The following is a 19,095-nucleotide window of genomic DNA, read 5'->3' on the forward strand; positions in this document are numbered from 1 at the left end:
GTAACAGGGAGAAGAAGCTGTCGGGTCAGGGGAGTGAAATCTCACCAGTTTCTGACTGATAGAGCCCCTGAGTCTTAAGAAACCACAGATTCTCCTGGACAATTTAGAACAAATCAGCTAATTTTCATGGTCTGAAAATGCTGCATCATGTACATTTGATCTCATTGAGGATGATGAAGAGTGTCCTAGGAAATAAAGCTTTTAAACTTTTCAACTTATATAAACGCATGTCAGACAAGCCGTAACAAAATCCAAAAGTATATACATACTTTACTATATGCCTTTCCCATGTTAATGAAAAAATAAAAGAATGAGAAATACAGAACTTGTAAATTAAATGGAAAATAAGATGCACAGGAATTGGGAAGCCCCTCCATACTGTACAGATCTCCATGCACTAGGCAGTCCCAAAGTCAGTCACATATTTGGTTATGTACATCAGCTTAAACATAAGTGGCAGCATTTTATTACTGTATATGTTTCTTCTTTTTAATCTTCTGAGACTGCCTTAGTTCCTCAGTCCCATGAGCATATGGGCAGGATTCAGAAGGCAAAGAACAACCATCAGGATGATGAATGAAAAACCAACAGAGACGTGTTTTAAATGCTTCAGCTGAAAGGCGGCGTTTCACTTCAGGCTTAGTTTTCCTTGATGGTTTCTCTTTTCTCCAGTCACGAATATGAACTCTCCCATTTAGAACTAAGATTCAGAAACAAACAAAAACCAGCTGTGAATAGACAGTCATGGGAATTATACTGGAAAAAACACACAGTGACAGTCTGTGAATAAAATATATGTTCCTCAAATGGATCACTCAGGCAAAACCAAATGTGCCATGTGCACAGGAACGGAAAGAACTATACAACAAACCAAGATGATATAGACATGGTCTAAAGCAGAACTGACTGTTTTCCCTGTGAGATGTTTTATTGTGATGCTGAATAGTTTGAGGCACCTTTGTATCAACTTTGTAGACGCTTATTTCAAATACAGCAGTTAGGATCATTTAGACTAAAACCATCTGAATTTAGACTGCAAATCCTGACAAAGGAGTTTCAACTTCAAGAACTGTAATCCTTCCTGTGTTCAAATTACCCCACATTTGAAATATGATTAACAGTAAAAATCTAGTAAGAGTCTTCTATTACTTCTTCACTACATAGCAATGCTTTTGCAAAGACAATGGTTTACTGACCCAAAAAATACACTGCACCAAGGAAATGAAAAGTCTAATCCTTCTTATGAACCAACAGGAATTGTAATTCATCACTTTGGGCACTTTTTTTAATTCATCTGCTGCATTAGGATCACAAACTGCACACACACATTTGGGAACCTTTGCCAGCTCCTTAAATGTGTGAACAAAACAGAATAAAAGTTATTGAGAAGGAAAAACAAGATTAAAAACAACAGTGAAAATGAGGAGGAAGAATCTGCCACTTCTAAGTTGCCATGATTTATTTTCACATCCTGCTTCAATCATACCTTCTGTATCACATACTTGTATCAGTTAACTGATACAATTGTGCATTCTGATAACTGCTATTCCAAAGGTAGCAAGTCAAGTGCAAGCTTAATATCACACACTTAGGCCTGGATGAATTCGTTCCTCAAGGTTTCCCTGTGATATACAAATAGATCTGAACTCATACAAAGGCAATCCAGGAGTGCATTCAGCTTTAACATCTCTCTCAAACGATGAAGAAAAATGAGCAGATCTAGTGCTATTTATGATCAAGAATTTTTAACTAGAAAACCAGACCTGTATCGGACAAGATGCCAGATCAAAAGAAACTGCCACAGATCAGCCACTCTAAGCCCCTTTTTGTGTGTGTGTGCGTGTGTGTGTGTGTGCATCCATCCGTTTTCCCTAACTCTAAAAGAAATACACTTTAGAAAAAATGACAAAAAAAGCTGCAGCCATGTTCTTCTCTGTTGTCTTTGGCATGAGCAATGTCCTTGTAGACCACTTGCTGCTAGAAATCACTTGTTATGGTGACATGGTGAAGGAAAGAATCAAACGGTCCCTACTGAAGCCCCATGGAGCTTCCATGTGATGTAAATTGCTAAGAAAGATATGGCCTTAATCCTATTCTTCAGAGGTAATGTGCAGACAGCATCCATGCCAAATTAAAATGCTCATTCCACTTAACAGGTTGTAAATCTATTCCACCTATCCCTAATGACAGGGAATCCAATTCAGACACATAATGAATGCAGTGTGACCAGCTCTTTTCAGTGGATGGCAATTAAAAAGGTTTTCTGTATGGCTCCACATTTTGTAATTGCCACGTTTACAGAAATCCTTAGTGGATGCTACACTTGCCTAAGATGACCACTGGAAGCAACTAGGTCGCATTCTTAGGACTACTTGCCATGGATTAATTGATCAACATTTACAACTGATGTGGAACTGTTGGGAAACAAGAAGTTAACCCACTTTCAAATCTGAAGCAGCCTTGACACTGATAAAACCTTGAAGATCTTTTATTACTGCAAAGCTAGACCTTACTTTTGAGAAAGAGAACCAAAATCAAAGCAAACAAAAAATAAAAAGCTCCAAACAAAACAACAAAAACCCCACAACAGAACCCTCAATAAAAGCAGACAAAAGAAAACACACCCCAAAACTCACACAGAACACACAACCATAATGGGGAAAAATACCCCAAACAAACATACAAGCAACAAAACAATTATTGACAAACCCGGGCAACCACAGGAACTTGCTACTGAATTCTTTCTGCCATGCCACCACAGCCTATGTAAGCACATCAAGCCTCACAGTTAACAGATACTCATGAAGACTGGTTTTGTGTCAGCATTTACACTGTGAATCTTGATAAGGCCAGACAGATATTCAAAGTGGTTAACGCCCCCCCCCCAATTTTCCAGGTGTGTTTAACTGCATATAGAGGAGACAAAATAAATTATTAAAGAAAACCAAACCAAAATCAAAACTCCCTTCTTTACCTTCAAATACTTGATGATTGTTCTTAAGAAGTGTTTGCAGGCCTCCATATTCATTTTTTAGCCTTTTTAAAGTCTCTTGATGTAAGTGTTCTGCTACTTCTTTCAAGGAAAGGCTTTCTGCAATAAATAATGATGTAGCTATTAAAATGTATATATATGTAGAAGTTAAATTTTCTTAGGACTTTATAAGTTAACGATTATGAGCAGAATCTATTAATTATTTACCACTACTGCATCAACTTTGTACTCCTGATATTATGCATGATATATATTTTATATGTATATTGTCTGTAAAATAGCAGTTTTAATTCTACAGGACTCAAGTCAGAGTTTCCACAGTAAGGCATTTTTTATTTTCCTCCTTTTTTTGTAGTCACAAATAACCCTCATTGCAATAAGCACCATTTACATGCATGTATTTAGACAAAAGAGAATGACTCAAGGGATATCCTGTAACAGTAACATATGACAAACAACGAGTAAATAATAAAAATGGAAGGAGGAAAATGGAAAGATGGTAGTGAGAATGCTTATAAAATTAATAACATCTGTTCTTTTTCTTCCTAAGATTAAACTAAAAATTTCTAATCATGTCATAATCAAATAGCACTTCAAAGCACTTATTACACGATTCTCACAAAATTATAGCTGACAGCTATGTTAGAAAACTTACTATTCTCCACAGACAGATGTAGATGTTCCGCTTTAGTACAGAGGGAGGAGTTGTGGGTTTGGTTTGACTTTTGTAACAAAAATTGATGCAGGCCCAGTATTTAAGTGTACAGCAAAAAAGCCCACACCAATTCCAAAATATTCTTATAAGAATTCTTATAGTAACTTACAAACTTATGCTTTATCAGCAGCTTAGTGTGCAATAAAACATTGCAGAATAAAAAAAAAGCGCCTTTAATTGCTACTGTACTGCTCTTGGTATTGCCTAAAAACCACTCCTCACTTGGAGTACTGTGTGCAGTTCTGGTACCCTCAACATAAAAAGGACATGGAACTGTTAGAACAAGTCCAGAGGAGGCCACGAGGATGATCAGGGGACTGGAGCACCTCCCATATGAAGACAGGCTGAGAAAGTTGGGGCTGTTCAGCCTGGAGAAGAGAAGGCTGCGTGGAGACCTCATAGTAGCCTTCCAGTATCTGAAGGGGGCCTATAAGGATGCTGGGGAGGGACTCTTCGTTAGGGATCGTAGTGATGGGACAAGGGGTAGCAGGTTAAAACTTAAACAGGGGAAGTTTAGACTGGATATAAGGAAGAAGTTCTTTGCTGTTAGGGTGGGGAGGCACTGGAATGGGTTGCCCAGGGAAGTTGTGAATGCTCCACCCCTGGTGGTGTTCAAGGCCAGGTTGGACAGAGCCTTGGGTGGCATGGTTTAGTGTGAGGTGCTCCAGCCCATGGCAGGGGGATTGGCACTAGATGATCTTAAGGTCCTTTCCAACCCTAACTACGATGCTATTTCAGTAAGTTTAAAAACTGTCAATGCATTGGAAAAGACAGCTTCTACAAGCAAAAGATAATGAAAGCAAAGACAATCTCACCTCCTTGATTCCAGGTATTTGTATTTCCATCATGCATATCAGAACATGATTTTTGGGAGGTTGCATTTAACAGCAAGTTTGCCACACTGAGAACCACATCATCCACAAAATCCCGAGGGAGGGAAGCACAGTTTCTGATTTGTTCTACTTTTTCTCTGGGTTGAAATCCAGGCATCCAAATTGTACCAGCAGTCTCAGTCTCATTTTCAGAAACTTCAGAGCTGGCTTCTTTGCACATATCATCAGAATGATCCTTATGATTACATGCAACTTTTCTGTTACACATGACCACAGCACAGGCCTGACGATTATTAATATACTGTGTTATCTGCTTGTCAATCAGAGCATGCTCTGCAGGTGGATAGGTCCTGCTTTTTCCAATAAGGCTTACCTATTTTGGAGGAATAGATAAATAACTATTTAAACAGACTCCAATACACACGGCCTTCCAACGCACACATCTTACACAGGCTTCTAAATCTACCTACAGGAGATACCCATTCAAACCCAATGCTCATTAGCATCTGAGGATTTTTTGATTTTAGTTTCCAAATATTGCTGCCACAGAAGAAATCCAGTAATCAAGACCATAAGCCATCATGCTATAAAAGCACAGAGCAAAAAGATTACTTCTGGCCCTCAGATTATTTATAAAATTAAAGCTGGATACCTCTTTTTACTCTGAGAACATTCCACTTTGAATTTCATGGACTTGGAAAAGAGAAAAATTAAGTTCAAATAATGCAACACAGGCAGCTGGGAAAATTAAGGCAAAGGAAAAAAAAAAAGCTTCATAGGTTTTCCATCCTGTAGCCTGGCAAAAGAAATAAACATAAAACCTTCCCTTTCTGAGTATTTATACTATCTCTGCAGAGCATACTGTCTCAAGTAATGCAACTGACAATAGTCTGATCTTAGGACAATAATGAACAAACATCCATATGCTTCAGACAGCTAGCAGCTTAAAGTAGTAGTAATTAAAAAGACAAAAGCCCTACATAGTCTAAAATTACCCTCTTTGTTGATGGAATTCTAAGGCAATCTTCCTCCACATTAAAGCCGCATACAAATCCCACTTGGGCAACAAAATCAAGATATTCTCTGTACTGGGTTTTCTGGCTTTGTCTTCGGCTGTATTTTCCATAGAAATCAAAGAAGCAACAGGGTAGCACAAAGTAGCGACATGAATAGGAAGACCTGCAAGAAGGATAACAAACTGCTGAACAGAATGCTCCTTCAGGGAATACACAAATTTAACAAATAATCCATTAGATACAATAATGGGAATTTTCATTAAGTGAGAGCTGCATGAAATAGTATTTATATGTCCCTCTTTTAGTAGATCTATTATCAAAATCAAAAATACTGTTTCACAAAGTATTTGCTATAGCAAATGACTGTGCCAAATTGGGCTGCAGGAATAAAGCTGCAGATATTAAGGTATTGCAGCTGGTTGCAAAGGGCACAACGGTTCAAAGTAAGGCAGAACCAACCACAATTTTAAAAACAAATAAAGAACAGAAAAAAACTCCACACTACAAAACCAAACAACAGATTCAAATCAGTTCTGGGGTTTGAACTTGAAAAGCAAAATGCTGTACTGAATTCTATAAGAAAGTAAATACTACATCTGTGCTTTTCCACAGGAAATGAAATTATGTAGAAATAATCAACTGCCATCAAAGCAGCAAGGATAGCAGATGTGGCAGCAAAGTAACAGTTTACACCAAGCCCACATATGTAATTATGCTTTGGTTTGTTTAATTCCTTCCCTCCCATTTCCCTCCCTCTGCAGATACCTAGCTGCAATTACAGGTATCCATGGTGTTAATTCATCTGAATGATTTCCTATGAGCCAGTCAGTGTCTGGAAAGAGATGAGTGTCACCAGGCATGATTGTAGATTCCTAAAACAAACCAAAAACCCAAACAATACATTTAGTGAATTATATTACAGGTTCCTTTTAATCCACTTTATTTGTTAATAAAAGAACTAAGCAACAATATAAAATTATACAAGCTTACATATACAAGGTGAACGAGAACCACAGACAGGAATGTTTTTCCGCAAACTGCAAGTATGCCAAGTAGTAATTTGTTACAGCTATAAAGAAGTAAGTTAGTGACACTGGTTGGACAAAGAGTGGAATAACAGTTTTGGTTAAGGTATCTGGCACCCTAAAGATGGAGTCTTGGGTGACATGGTTTAGTGCAAGGTGCCCCTGCCCATGGCAGGGGGATTGGAACTAGATGATCTTAGGGTCCTTTTCAACCTGGACTATTTTATGATTCTATTAAGTATCATATATTGGATTAGGATTGCTTGCCATTCTCCTCCTGTCACATGTTATGTATGGACTTGATTTGGCAGAAAGCCACTACTTGGTATGTCTTAGAGACGTAGGACTCACATAGCAACTAATCAGAACACAGCTTTATTATAATCTTATTCACAGATTCTTCCCAAAGCAAATCCTAACAGACAGAACATCACCCTTCACACCTAATCATTCACAATAGAAGAAACCTAAGCCAGCCTAACACTTTCCATCGTCTGTGTTGCCATTCCATCCCCTGCTGAGTTGCACCAAAACTACCTTATGATACATGCGAAATCAGGAGCAAAAATAGGAAACAATAGATTAGAAAAAGAAGGTTTCTTTGGTGGGCTTTGGAATAGTATTTTGCCTCATGGAATTTCAGTATATATGGACTGAGGAGGCATCAGCACAGAAGTCTTCCCAAAACAGTACTGACTCACAGAATAGTTTTCATACCTTCAACCAAGTTAAGCAAAGAAAGTACTCAAAGACTTTGATACCATGGAAGTACATACTCTTCTCCAAAACCCTGTATGAACCTCAAAATAATTATGTGCAGATTTGAGAAAAAGTTTTGAATTAACTCTGAGACCTTTTGAAAAGCCCTGAAAATGAGCCCTGCATATTCTTTCTATAGAGAAAATGCGTGTTTTACAAGTTCAAAATTCATATGTATATACAAAGTAGTATCTATATAGGAAGTAAATAAAAACACCAATCAAACAAAAAACCTAATAAAGACCAAAAAACACTTACTAGAGAATTTCAGAAATTTTATACTACCTCAATTACATCCCAGTTTCCCTCTTTGGAAACAAAATACCTTTTGTTAGGTGTTTTAAGTATTAGTACAGTGTATTACTGCTCCCCTTAAATACAACATGTCTAACCATTTTTATTTACATATATATACTTTTAGATATTATATGTAGCATTTCTTTTTGGCAGGTTAGTAGATGTTAAATCAAATGTCTGGTAAGATTTTCTTACAGTTGATTAAATAAGTTACTCCTACATTACTGTTCAGTTTTGATTGTTCAATTTAGGCATAGATGAATTATCAGTGCCACGCTCCACATTTTTACAGTGACCTGTAATCAAATTTGTATTCACCATGTCTGACAGCAGTTTGGCAATGTGTAACACCACCTGTTACATCAATTTATATTGTTAGTATTGGCAGCGAGTGTCACAGATGGCAATATTAATCCTGCAACTCATGCTTTAAGTAAAGATCACAACTAAATTAGCTTTGAAGCTAACAAAAAGCTGTGAGTAGGTGCTTTCTCCGTCTGTGGCTCCTGTAGCTACTGGAGCCTTGCAAAAATCATTTCACCCTTGCTGTTCATTATATAACTCCTTCCCTCATAAATTAGCATTTTCTTGATATATATATTTTGGATATTTTCATTGTTTTGTGTCTGGATTTTTCAAGTGTTCTCTGAAGTCTTTTTTTTTCTTTTAAAAAGACAAAACATGTTCTTTTGTATTTTGTTGCCTCATGCTGCAGAGAGGGACAGCTGATGCTCAGAAGTTTCCTTATGAGTCAAGAAATTTGAGAAACTGTAAACAGCCAGACCTTAATACAAAATGAATGTCCAAAATTCAACAATCTCCATGATACTGAAACACAGGCAGAAAAAATAATATATAAAACAGGAAGGAAAAGAGAAGAAACTGTTTAGTATGATCAGAACTAACATAGTGTAATAGTGAGACCCTGGCAGAGGTTGTCCAGAGAAGCTGCGGATGCTTCATCCCTGGAAGTGCTGAAGGCCAGGTTGGACGGGACTTGGAGCAATGTGATCTAGTGGAAGGTGTCTCTGCCCATGGCAGGGGGTTGGAACTGGATGAGCTTTAAGGTCCCTTCCAACCCAAACCATTCTAGTATTCTATGATTCTGTAACAGGAATGAAGGCTTACCACAGCTTTATGTTTCAGATTGTTTCTTGAAGCTTTGCAGTACAATCTGCTTGCAGAGCGCTGCAAAGGAATCTGTCAGTTTTGGCAATCTGCACCCAAAATGGCAGGGTGGCAAAGAGGAGGCTGCACAAGGCTGTGAAAGCTCCACGTCCCATCTGTGAAAACTGCTGCTCTTTTACTGATTTAACACAAGATGTTAGCATTCAAAGATATCCTGAATTAACTTTTAAACAAAACTACTAGAAAATGACTACAGGTAGAAAATTCTAATATATTTGAAGCTGCCAATTTTTGAGAGAAAAGAGAAATTTCATGAGTCTAGAGAACAAGAAGCCACAAACTTCACCTTCAAAGGGCAACTGTTCATCAGTACCACACTTTGACAAATATCTGACCAAGAACAGATGGAGTTAGTGAATGTTCTTATGCTCACAAAAATGCTAATGTGGAACTTGAAATATAATTCCTCTTTCAGACTCATTTTCCTGTTCATTTTTTTATGAAAACTATTATTGCTATTATTTACCATAAGCTCAGTAAAGCAGAGATTGGCTCCTTTGAGGTTCAACAATTTTGTCCCCAAAACAGCACACAGCACTAGAAGGTCAGAATCACTTTCAGAAATAAACTGTGCACAACTCCGGATATTAATATGTTTTATGAGGTACAGTGGTGCGAACAAAGCTCCTTAATACTGATCTTCCAGTAAAATCAAAGGTTGTTGTCTGGTGTGCATGTCTGTATATGCAGAGGGAAATCAAGACAGTCTTCTCAGCTGAAAAATAAGTAAGTTGCAAATATACAAGCATTGCTCTCCTAATTCCCTTAACAATGTACAATCCCACAAGACATATGTGTGTCATCATCCCAAACCCACAGATCACTTTAGAGAACTGTCTGCAACCTTGTATGTTTGATTACATTTGCATCAGCACAACCTGAAGCAATGAATAAATGGATAAAAGTTACAAATCAGTAAAATTCACATACATTTGCATAATACCTCTAAATGAGTTCCTGGTCCATACATGTCCCATATTTTTCTTCTCCTCACATCAATTCCTCTACCTGAATGCTGAAATATTTGAACAAGGAAAAGTATCACTTTTAAGTACTACTTTTAGCAGAAACTGTCAAACAGCCTCACTAAATGTACATATAAATACTGATTATTTCATTCATAGTAAAATTTAGACACATAATGAAGCACAGCCTCACGATTTTGGGTAGAAGCTTTTTCTTTGCTTTTAAAATACCAAAACCTATCCCAAGGTGAGTATTGCTGTATCACCTACAGGGCTCAGGGAAGAGGGCTACTCTAAGCTGTTCTTGCTGGAAAGCCACCCTTCAGCTACTGAAGTCAATTAGACTGCTGGAGTCCAAACACACTTTTCCCTGTGTGAACTGATGAGAAGAGGAAACAAGACTGGAAACTAAAGTAAGACATAAAAATGCATAACTTGCAGTATTTGAATTTCAATAATCCAGTGCAGAACTAACCAAAATCAGGTAACAAGTCTCATATAACTCTCACACATGATTTCTTGCCAGTCAACAATGTTTGTCAGTGCTATAGCAGTGATGACCTAACGATGTACAAAAAGAAACCTCCCCAGGGAAAATAGTGGTTTACAGCAAATCAATTTTTCTGGCCACACAAGGATAGAAAACTTGTGCTAGGAGAACTTGGGACTTTTTCCTACTCCCAATGACATCTATCGATCAAATAGGAGGTACTGATTTCCTCTACACACTTTAACATGTTATCCCAAAAGTGGAAAATACAATTTTCTGAAACAGACTCAACTTCGCTGGGTTTTGTTCAATCTCACTTTCTTTTCTGTTTCAGAAACTATGCCTCAAGCGACTGAATTTTGCTGTTGCCACATTTTCACTCCCAAAAGCACATTACATTGATAGGCATTTTCACAATTAAAAGATCACAGGATGGTTTCTAAAGATACAGAAAAACATTTTCAGGGCATGACAAGTAGAATTCAATTTCAATAAAATTAAGTTCATGGAAAGCATCTCACTAGAGAGAATCTCTATATTAAGATTCACCATTCATTTTTGCTTTGTCTAGAGCATAACTAAATTATATAATCACTTCTTATTTTCCCTCTTAGTGTCTTACCTCTGAAAACCAGCCTGGAATTGAAGTGAATTACACTAATAAGAACAGATAAAAAAGTGAAAGGTTTCTGAAGCTCTGCTAGAATTTTATCCTGGTAACTCAAGTGACAAATGTCCTAATTTAGCAACATGAATTAACAATTTTGGCTATCTGCATGCCAGATAAAAGAAAACATAACAAGACTACTGATTATCTCTGTATTTTAACTATTATTTAAAAAGCACTCTATTTACCCCTTCATTATTTAGAATATGAACCAGCAGACCATTTCCACATCCAAGATCTACAAATGACTGCTTCTTAGTCAACCCTTTTTCCTTTCTCTCTTCTTCCCAAAGAATCTAAGACAAGAAAAGAAAACATTTTAGACTTCTGCTCTCAGCTCTCCTGTAAGAAACCAGCAGAGGTTATTGGAAATTAAAGGAGAAAGATTGAAGAGAATGCAGATGTGACAGAAGAGATTCCCTGTAGTCACAGAAAAAATAACTTGACAGGTGGTGAAAAAAAAACCCAAACAAACAACAAAACCATAAACTGTTTACAGAGAGGGGCAGGAATTATGTGTTCATCAAAACACAGAATAGCTAGGGCTTAAGATCACCTAGTTCCAACGCCCCTGACATGGACCATGTCAGCCAAGACTCCATCTAACCTGGCCTTCAACACTGGTGAAGGGGTGGATCATTTAGCACTTCTTTGGGTTATTCCCGTGACTCACCACCCTCACAGTAAAGAACTTCCTTATATCTATCCTGCACTTTCCCTAAGTAAGTTTAAACCCATTACCCCTTGTCCTGTCACTACAGTCCCTAATGAAGAGTCCCTTTCTTAACAACCTTGTAGGCCCCCTCCAAATACTGGAAGGCTGCTATGAGGTCTCCACGCAGCCTTCTCCAGGCTGAACAGCCCCAACTTTCTCAGCCTATCTTCATATGGGAGGTGCTCCAGTCCCCTGATCGTCCTCGTGGCCTCCTCTGGACTTGTTCCAACAGTTCCATGTCCTTTCTATGTTGAGGACACAAGAACTGTACACAATACTCCAAGTGAGGTGTCATGAGAGCAGAGTATAGAGGGGCAGGATCACTTCCTTTGACCTGTCATTATACTCCTTTTGATGCAGCCCAGCACACGGTTGGGTTTCTGGGCTGTGAGCACACACACTGACAGCTCATGTTCAATTTCTCACCAACCAACAAACTATCAACCATTTTCTAAGTGCTAAGCACATATTCCAATTTCTTCTGAGTCACTGGAAGTTGAAATTAATCAAGGCTATACAGCCTTGGGCTAGACTGAGTATAAATGTAAAGTAACTTCCAAAAACAAAGGCAGACATGGATAAACAGAGGAAGCGGCAAGTAAACTTCAACAGTGTCTCTGCAAGTAACACCACAGAAGCATTTATAACCACAGTATTAAAGAACTGGTGGCAGAGCTGAAAATAAATCCAAAAATGCTCTTTGCAATCAACTGGCTATATATTGGCACATGTAACATTCTTCCTATACTTAAAGGGTGCCTACAAGAAAGATGAAGAGGGACATTTTAAAAAGACATGTGACAGGACAAGGGAGAATGGCTTTAAATTGGAAGAGAAAATATTTACATTAAACATTAGGAAGAATCCTTTACTGTGATGGTGCTGAGAAGCTGTGCCCAGAGAAGCTGTGGCTGCCCCATCCCTGGCAGTGTTCAAGGCCAGGTTGGACACAGGGGCTTGGAGCAAGCTGCTCTAGTGGAAGGTGTCCCTCTCTGTGGCAAGGGGATTGGAACTGGATGATCTTTAAGGTCCCTTCCAACTTAAAACACTCTATAATTCTATGATTCTACTGAAACCCATATACCCCAGACTGTTTCTCCCAACCTCTTCATTTTGCCCTGCATGCCTGTAACAACTTCAGGTCATTCTATTTAAAAAAATGCAAGAAATATAAAACGAAAATTCTGATTTTCTGTAGGAAAATTCTATTACTGAGCAATAGAAACTTATAGAATAATCTTAGGGAAGGCAGTTCCCTACCAGCAAGTAAGTGGCAATGGCAACATCTTCATAAACAAATTTCTCAGGATCTGTCACTTCAGGCCACACCTTCAAAGAAAGAAGAGAAAAATTATTTTCTGCACCATCTGAAACGACTTCAAAAAGTGCTCAGAGCAATCCAGATACTCATCCATTTCAACAGACTTTTGCACTTCACGAATTCTGTATTTTAATCTCATTAAAAATATACACAAAGAATCTAAATAAAGACTATCTGATTTTGTGAGTCACACAAAGAATTTGTGGCACAGAGAATGTCTGCTGTCATCCAATCAAGTAAACAGCTACAGCTGTTCTGTAACAGAGCATGCATCCTTTTGCTTGACTCAGAAGAAAAATACTTGCATTATTCCTGAAACACTGATAACACGAACATTTGTAAATGTATTTTCAAAAACATAATAGACACAGAATTATCGTGGCACAACAGAATATGAAGAATCAAAATCTGAAGTAGGAAGACAAAGTATTATCCCTATTTTGTGAACAAGAGAACTGAAACGAAGATTAAAATGCTCCAACACTACACTAATTCTATTGCAAAGCTAAAGACTGAACCATTACCTTTACCCAGAAATCCAATTTTTCTCTCATTATATCTATTAGTGCAGAAATATCAACAATGAAACCTTTCAACATTTTCACAGTATATTTTACAAAATCATTTTCCAATTTTTCTTGCTTGCAGCTACAGTCTGGTGTAGAGGCATTAATTCATACAGCAATTAAGATGATCACAGTCATTTTTCAGCATCCCCAGGGTAAATAATAATACAACATTGCACCTGTAACTGAAACACATACTAACATAGCATCCAAATTTGAGTAATAGTAAGTTCAAACTATTTGCTATCCAGGGCTGCTTCCAGACTAAGCTTTTGGAGAAGGGCTTTATTTATGCTTTCTAGTGCGAATGACTTCGTATTTAAATCCGCTGCTTGTGCATTTAGTGAAAGAAGCAGCTTCACTAAACAAACTACAAAAAATATAAGAAAGCATAGGAAAACATATTATTACTGCATTTACTAAATTTACCTTTACCATCTCCTTGTATTTTTCTTTAAGGTCTTGATAAACCTTGCTGTATTTTGCTACAGAAATGAGCGAGAGTGTACTTTTAAACTCACTGGGCTTTTGCTCCACAGACCATTTAGCCAATTTGGACAAAAGTTCATTTTCAAGCCATGCTAGTTTAGGGTATGCAATTCCATCTGAAAACCAGTCTTCTGGAAATGGAGCTACAACAGAAACAGACCTTTAAAATAAAATAAAAACTTCGTATAAATACAGCATATTTAATAATTTCAGCTACGTCAGAAAGAATATAAAGATTAAGTGGATAAAAAAAGGCAAATCAGAGATATAAAAGTAGACTGGAGAATAAGAAAATACATAATACACAAAACCAAAATAAAATAGTGAAGTTACTGAATAATGGAACAGTCTCCCCTGAATTTTGTTAGACAGCTTAATATCTGCCTATGCAAACACTGCACGAGAGTCCTTGCTGCATTTAACACATGAACCAAAGTCTCACATACGATGAAAAACCTAATTTAGTAATATGTCCAAACACTAACTAGTGAATTAATAAAATTTTCATGAAAACAACAATAAAATTTAGAAGGAAAATATATCAGTTGGTGTGTTTGATTATTTCATCATCTCCAGCTTTACTCATATTTCACTAGAGCTATGCCTGCTCAGGACCAAGCTGCAATGGTCTATGTTTCAATGACTGTAGCTCAATAAGTTCACAGCAGTTCTAGTCTGACCCTCAACCTTACCAACACTCTCAGAACCTGAGCACTCACAGGCATAGCTAGCTCTTCATGATCAGAATATGCATACTTTCTTTTAGACCTCACATGAGTACATTCAGTGTACACATTCAAAGTTGAAACAGATTTGTGTTGTTTTGGGTATTGTAGATGTTTAACAATCACTACTGTCACTTACTTAATCAAGCAGGAAATTACCTACATACCAATACTAAAACATGGTGTGATCCTTGCTATAATTCAGGGTTTGCTTCCTCTCTTGCTTCCAGCACTTACCATTCATCATCTTTTATGTACAGAAGTTGAATTTGATAAATATTGCACTTTTTAATCTCATATTTTCCTTCACTATTTTCCTCCAAAGGCAGAAAGGTCACAGTTCCATTGTAAACATCTGAAAAGGTACATAAATAGCGATAGGTTATCCCACAGTTTAAACCACCCTTTTAAGCACCACTTTATTTCTTTACTATGTTAAGTGCAAATTAGTGAAGCAATATCTAGGACAACAGCAAAAAATCACAGTGCTAAGAATAAATCCATTTCTTGGTGTTTTTGACATTTAAAACTACTATCCTGTTTGAATTCCCAAAATTTAGCATTCTGCTGCGTGATCTTCTCAGGACATCCAAAGCTGATTGCCAAGACCATTTTCTTCAAACCCATTTCAATAAAGTAAAAGCTAGACAATGAGATTTTTCTGCCACAAAACTGGTGCCTTCCCCTACCCCACAGTAAATCCATAATTCTGGGAAGTACATTCCAAATTAACTGAAACTTTTCTTAGATTAATAAAAACTAAAAAACTAATTAAAAAATCAGTTCAGTATTAATAATCAATATTATTAATATCTATCAATTTTGCCATGTTCAAGAATGGGATCTATTTATTGTGTGAACTATTCTATGATTATAATTGAGGAGAGATACCTTCCTCACTGTCATGCAGCTTTCCCAAATAGAGTTCCTGGATTAGGCACTGTAAAAACCATATTATCTATTCCTAAATTAGCATCTCATAACTCTGAAGGCAGATAATCTGATAAGATCTGGTTTTAGGTGAAGGTGCATGAATTATGTTAACATGTTATGTTTCAGCAACAGGACTACTGATCTTAACAGTATTAATCACCTGTAGAATAACAGATTCTAAACACTAGAGATTCTGGAAGAGTTGAAATGGGCTAACAGCTGGCAATGTACTTGAATGCCTATGTTATATTTCAAGAAGATATTCTGCAACTTTACCACATTTCATTCTTTAATATCAAACATACACGTACCATAACTAACTCTCACACAATCAAAAAGAGAGACTTGTGTCCTTTTGAAATAACTTACAAACAAAAAGGCAGCTGCAGCAGAGTGTGAACTGCATGATAAAGCCTAGTACTCACATGCTACTGATTTATTTTTAATCCTAATAACTAATTCCCTATATCCTTCCTATAAAGCGACTGTAAAAGCATTCACTTTTACGTATTTTATGGCACACAATATGTATGCATTATTGTTTTATAAAACACTTGCAAAAACCTTTTTAGATGTTTATCCAGGGTGACTTCTTCAGAATAACTTGCTCTCATTTTGAAAACATTCTGACAAATGCAAATCTTCAAACCAAGAATGCTGCATTGGCTGAGTAATCAAATTTCAATGGACAATTTTCTGAGACAGGAAAGGATAAATGAGTAATAGAGCAAACATTAAGTCTATCTTGGCCCATCCTTACCCAATTCCCTCTCTTTCTTTAAACTTTTCTTTTAAATTTTATTTTTACTAATAAAATTATTCTCCCAAGCTTTTTGTTACAAACAGGCTCTCTAGATGTAGCTCAGGAACATCTTAACATCAAAGGAAAGAACATACACTTCCTTTTGATTTGAAGGCATCAGAGTAAGAATTATAGGCCCCAAGAGCATCCCATAAATGACTACAGGTCTTTTTGACCTGTAAATTTAATTGCTTCCAAAATTCTAATTCTTTTCAAAGCTTTACTATCAGAATTTACTCCTCATCCATACTTCTCCCCAAATTTATCTTAAAAAGGTGTCAACTTCTACCTTATATGTTTCTTAACGAGTAGGATTTACTGCAGTGTATTACCATCATGCAATGTAAAAAACAAAACCAAACCCAACCAAAACCAAAGAAAAAAAAATAGCTTCAACTTTAAGCAATAGTAAGCAATAAGTCAACACAAACAGCTCAGCTTGCCCAGAGAGGTGCCACACCTGCCTACTTTTTTCATTAAGTGCATTTCTGAAGGCTACCATCATTAGGTGTGCATCACAAGCAGCATTTTTGGTATGGGCAGATTACGCAGGACAGAAGCATGCCGGATGACAGCCCTTCTTACCTCCTCAAAGAAAAAAAGATGAGCAATCTTCTATACCTTTTCTTCAGGAGCAGAGTACCTAACTTCCCTAAGTACTTTCCTCATCTCAGCAACACCTTACACATAACACATTAGCTCCTCCCTTACTCTGCCTCCCTAAAGCTGTAGATGGGGCTGTTTAAACAGGAGTCCTACAGGTGTTTGTCTCTGTAATTGGTATTTCAACTGCTGACACTCCCCAGCACTACAGAAAAAAAAGAGGTAAAAATAATACCTAAGCACACAACAACAAACCTGCGCTCCCACAAGTAGGAACAAAGTGGGTTTTATCTGACTTGCGAGACAACCTCGGCCGGGTCCGCAGCGAACACCACAACCCCACACCGCGCCCGGCATGGCGGTGCTCCGCTGCCCTCTGCCCTCCCTCTCCGCCGAGCCCCCGCTCACCTTGGACCGCCAGCTCCTTCACCGGCGGGGCGGGAGGACCGGCGGGGCGCGCCCGGGGCAGCAGCGTCCTCAGCACTGCGCGGAGCTCGGGGAGCGGATCCGACCCAGCCCACGGCGTGAGAGGCGGCGGCAGATGCCCGTGTCCCGGCGACAGCTGGGCGCAGACCTCCCTCCAGAGCCGGCCCAGCTCCGCAGCCCCGGCAGACGCCACTCGCTCCCCCTGTTCCTCGCTTCTCCGTACGGCAGCGAAGGAAGAAGACTCCTCCCCGCCCTCCCCAAACGCCACCGTTCCCTCCGCCTCAATGGCGGAGCCGCACAGCCGCCTGTTGGCCACTTGCGGCTTCTCCAGCCAGACACGCACCGCCGCCCAGAAGCCGTGGGGCAGCGCGGCCCCACCGTCCCGCACACTCACTGTCCGCACCGGCCCCATGGCCCACACCGCCGCCTCGCAGGAGCAGGAAGCGGAGCGCGTCGCAGGCTGCTTCCGTCAGTTCCTGAGGCGGGGACGGAGACGGCAGCGGCGCAGGTAGGAACCGCGTCCGTTCAGCCCAGGTCGGGACTCTGAAGCCCAAGTGGGGCGGGCGGGTGGGCAGTGCCTCCCGTTTACCCTCCCCGGGAGCCGCAGCGGCCGCTGTGTGAGGGGCGGCGGGTAACTGCTGCGGGTATTGCAGGTGGGAGACACGGGGCTCCCTCTGTATCCAGAACGAGCGTGGGCTGGGGCACTTACTGTGTTTATAGCGTGTGTTTGAGGGAGGGCTGTATCGTTGTGCTAGCGGCTGGTGCATCAGCATAAAAACACCTTGAAAGCGGACTCAAAGTTGGAGGCACCCATCTGCCCGGTGTTTAAGGAATTAAATCTCGGTATATTTTTTGTAGTAAAAATGGTACATTAGATGTTACTTAGTTTTCTTCCTGAGGGCCCGCTCCGAAGTGGGGCAGTTCCTATAGCGGTTGTGCAGTGAAACCTCAAGGACTCTTAACAAGTGATTTCATTCGCTGCTTTTAACTTATCCGGTGTTGTCTTTCTCTGGGCAACTTCCATCAGTAGCTCTTAATTTCATTTTCTAGCGGTTCTGCATATGCGAGTGTTTCTGACAGCATGATGGCACAATATCGTTATTGAGGATGATTAATGGTAATACACAGCAAACGAAAGGACTCCCTCGTGATTTGCACGTTGTTGTCCAGTCGCAGATCTGAGTTCCTTGCAGGAGCACCTTCCACGTATAGATGTTTTCGACTTGGCATTTCTAGTGAAGCTGCAGCAGGTCTCAGCAAGTTGCAAATAACACGAGTTAGTGCTGCCACATCCCCAGGCAGAGTGTGGAATATCAGTGCAAGGCTGCAGTTAACACAGACATCATTCCTCAGGGCAGTCTTTTGCTACTTTCCTATTGTAACTGCCTGCTTTGGTTTCCTAATTAGTTTTGAAACTGTTTGCTTGGAGCCAAATTGTTTGTGTAAGGACAGACAAATGTAATTCTTTTCTGGAAGTACAGGATCCTTTTTTACGAGCAATTCTGTTTTCTCATTTGAGCAATCTCAGGGAGTTACAGTGTAAATAAAGTTAGATGCAAAACCTGCAA

At 39.0% G+C, this 19,095-nt stretch overlaps 2 protein-coding genes across 2 annotated transcripts in view; one reads left to right on the forward strand and one right to left on the reverse strand.

Moving 5' to 3' along the window:
• Positions 1-250: 250 nt before the first annotated feature.
• Positions 251-17,961, reverse strand: TRMT44 (tRNA methyltransferase 44 homolog). Its single transcript, XM_005148569.2, has 11 exons — positions 17,510-17,961; positions 15,001-15,118; positions 13,979-14,198; positions 12,923-12,991; positions 11,136-11,243; positions 9,769-9,840; positions 6,322-6,428; positions 5,536-5,719; positions 4,523-4,913; positions 2,975-3,091; positions 251-700 (listed from the first exon to the last, which is right to left on the reverse strand). The coding sequence occupies exons 1-11, from the start codon at positions 17,937-17,939 to the stop codon at positions 468-470; spliced, it is 2,049 nt and encodes a 682-aa protein (XP_005148626.1). The 5' UTR covers positions 17,940-17,961; the 3' UTR covers positions 251-467.
• A 48-nt stretch (positions 17,962-18,009) lies between these two features.
• ACOX3 (acyl-CoA oxidase 3, pristanoyl) overlaps positions 18,010-19,095 on the forward strand; it is a 33,331-nt gene continuing 32,245 nt past the window's right edge. Inside the window, exon 1 of the mRNA XM_013128912.3 lies at positions 18,010-18,035. The gene's annotated coding sequence lies outside the window, so the exon portion shown is untranslated. The remainder of the gene's footprint in view (positions 18,036-19,095) is intronic.

This window comes from Melopsittacus undulatus, chromosome 7, assembly GCF_012275295.1.
Source record: "Melopsittacus undulatus isolate bMelUnd1 chromosome 7, bMelUnd1.mat.Z, whole genome shotgun sequence".
Taxonomy (NCBI): Eukaryota; Metazoa; Chordata; class Aves; order Psittaciformes; family Psittaculidae; genus Melopsittacus; species Melopsittacus undulatus.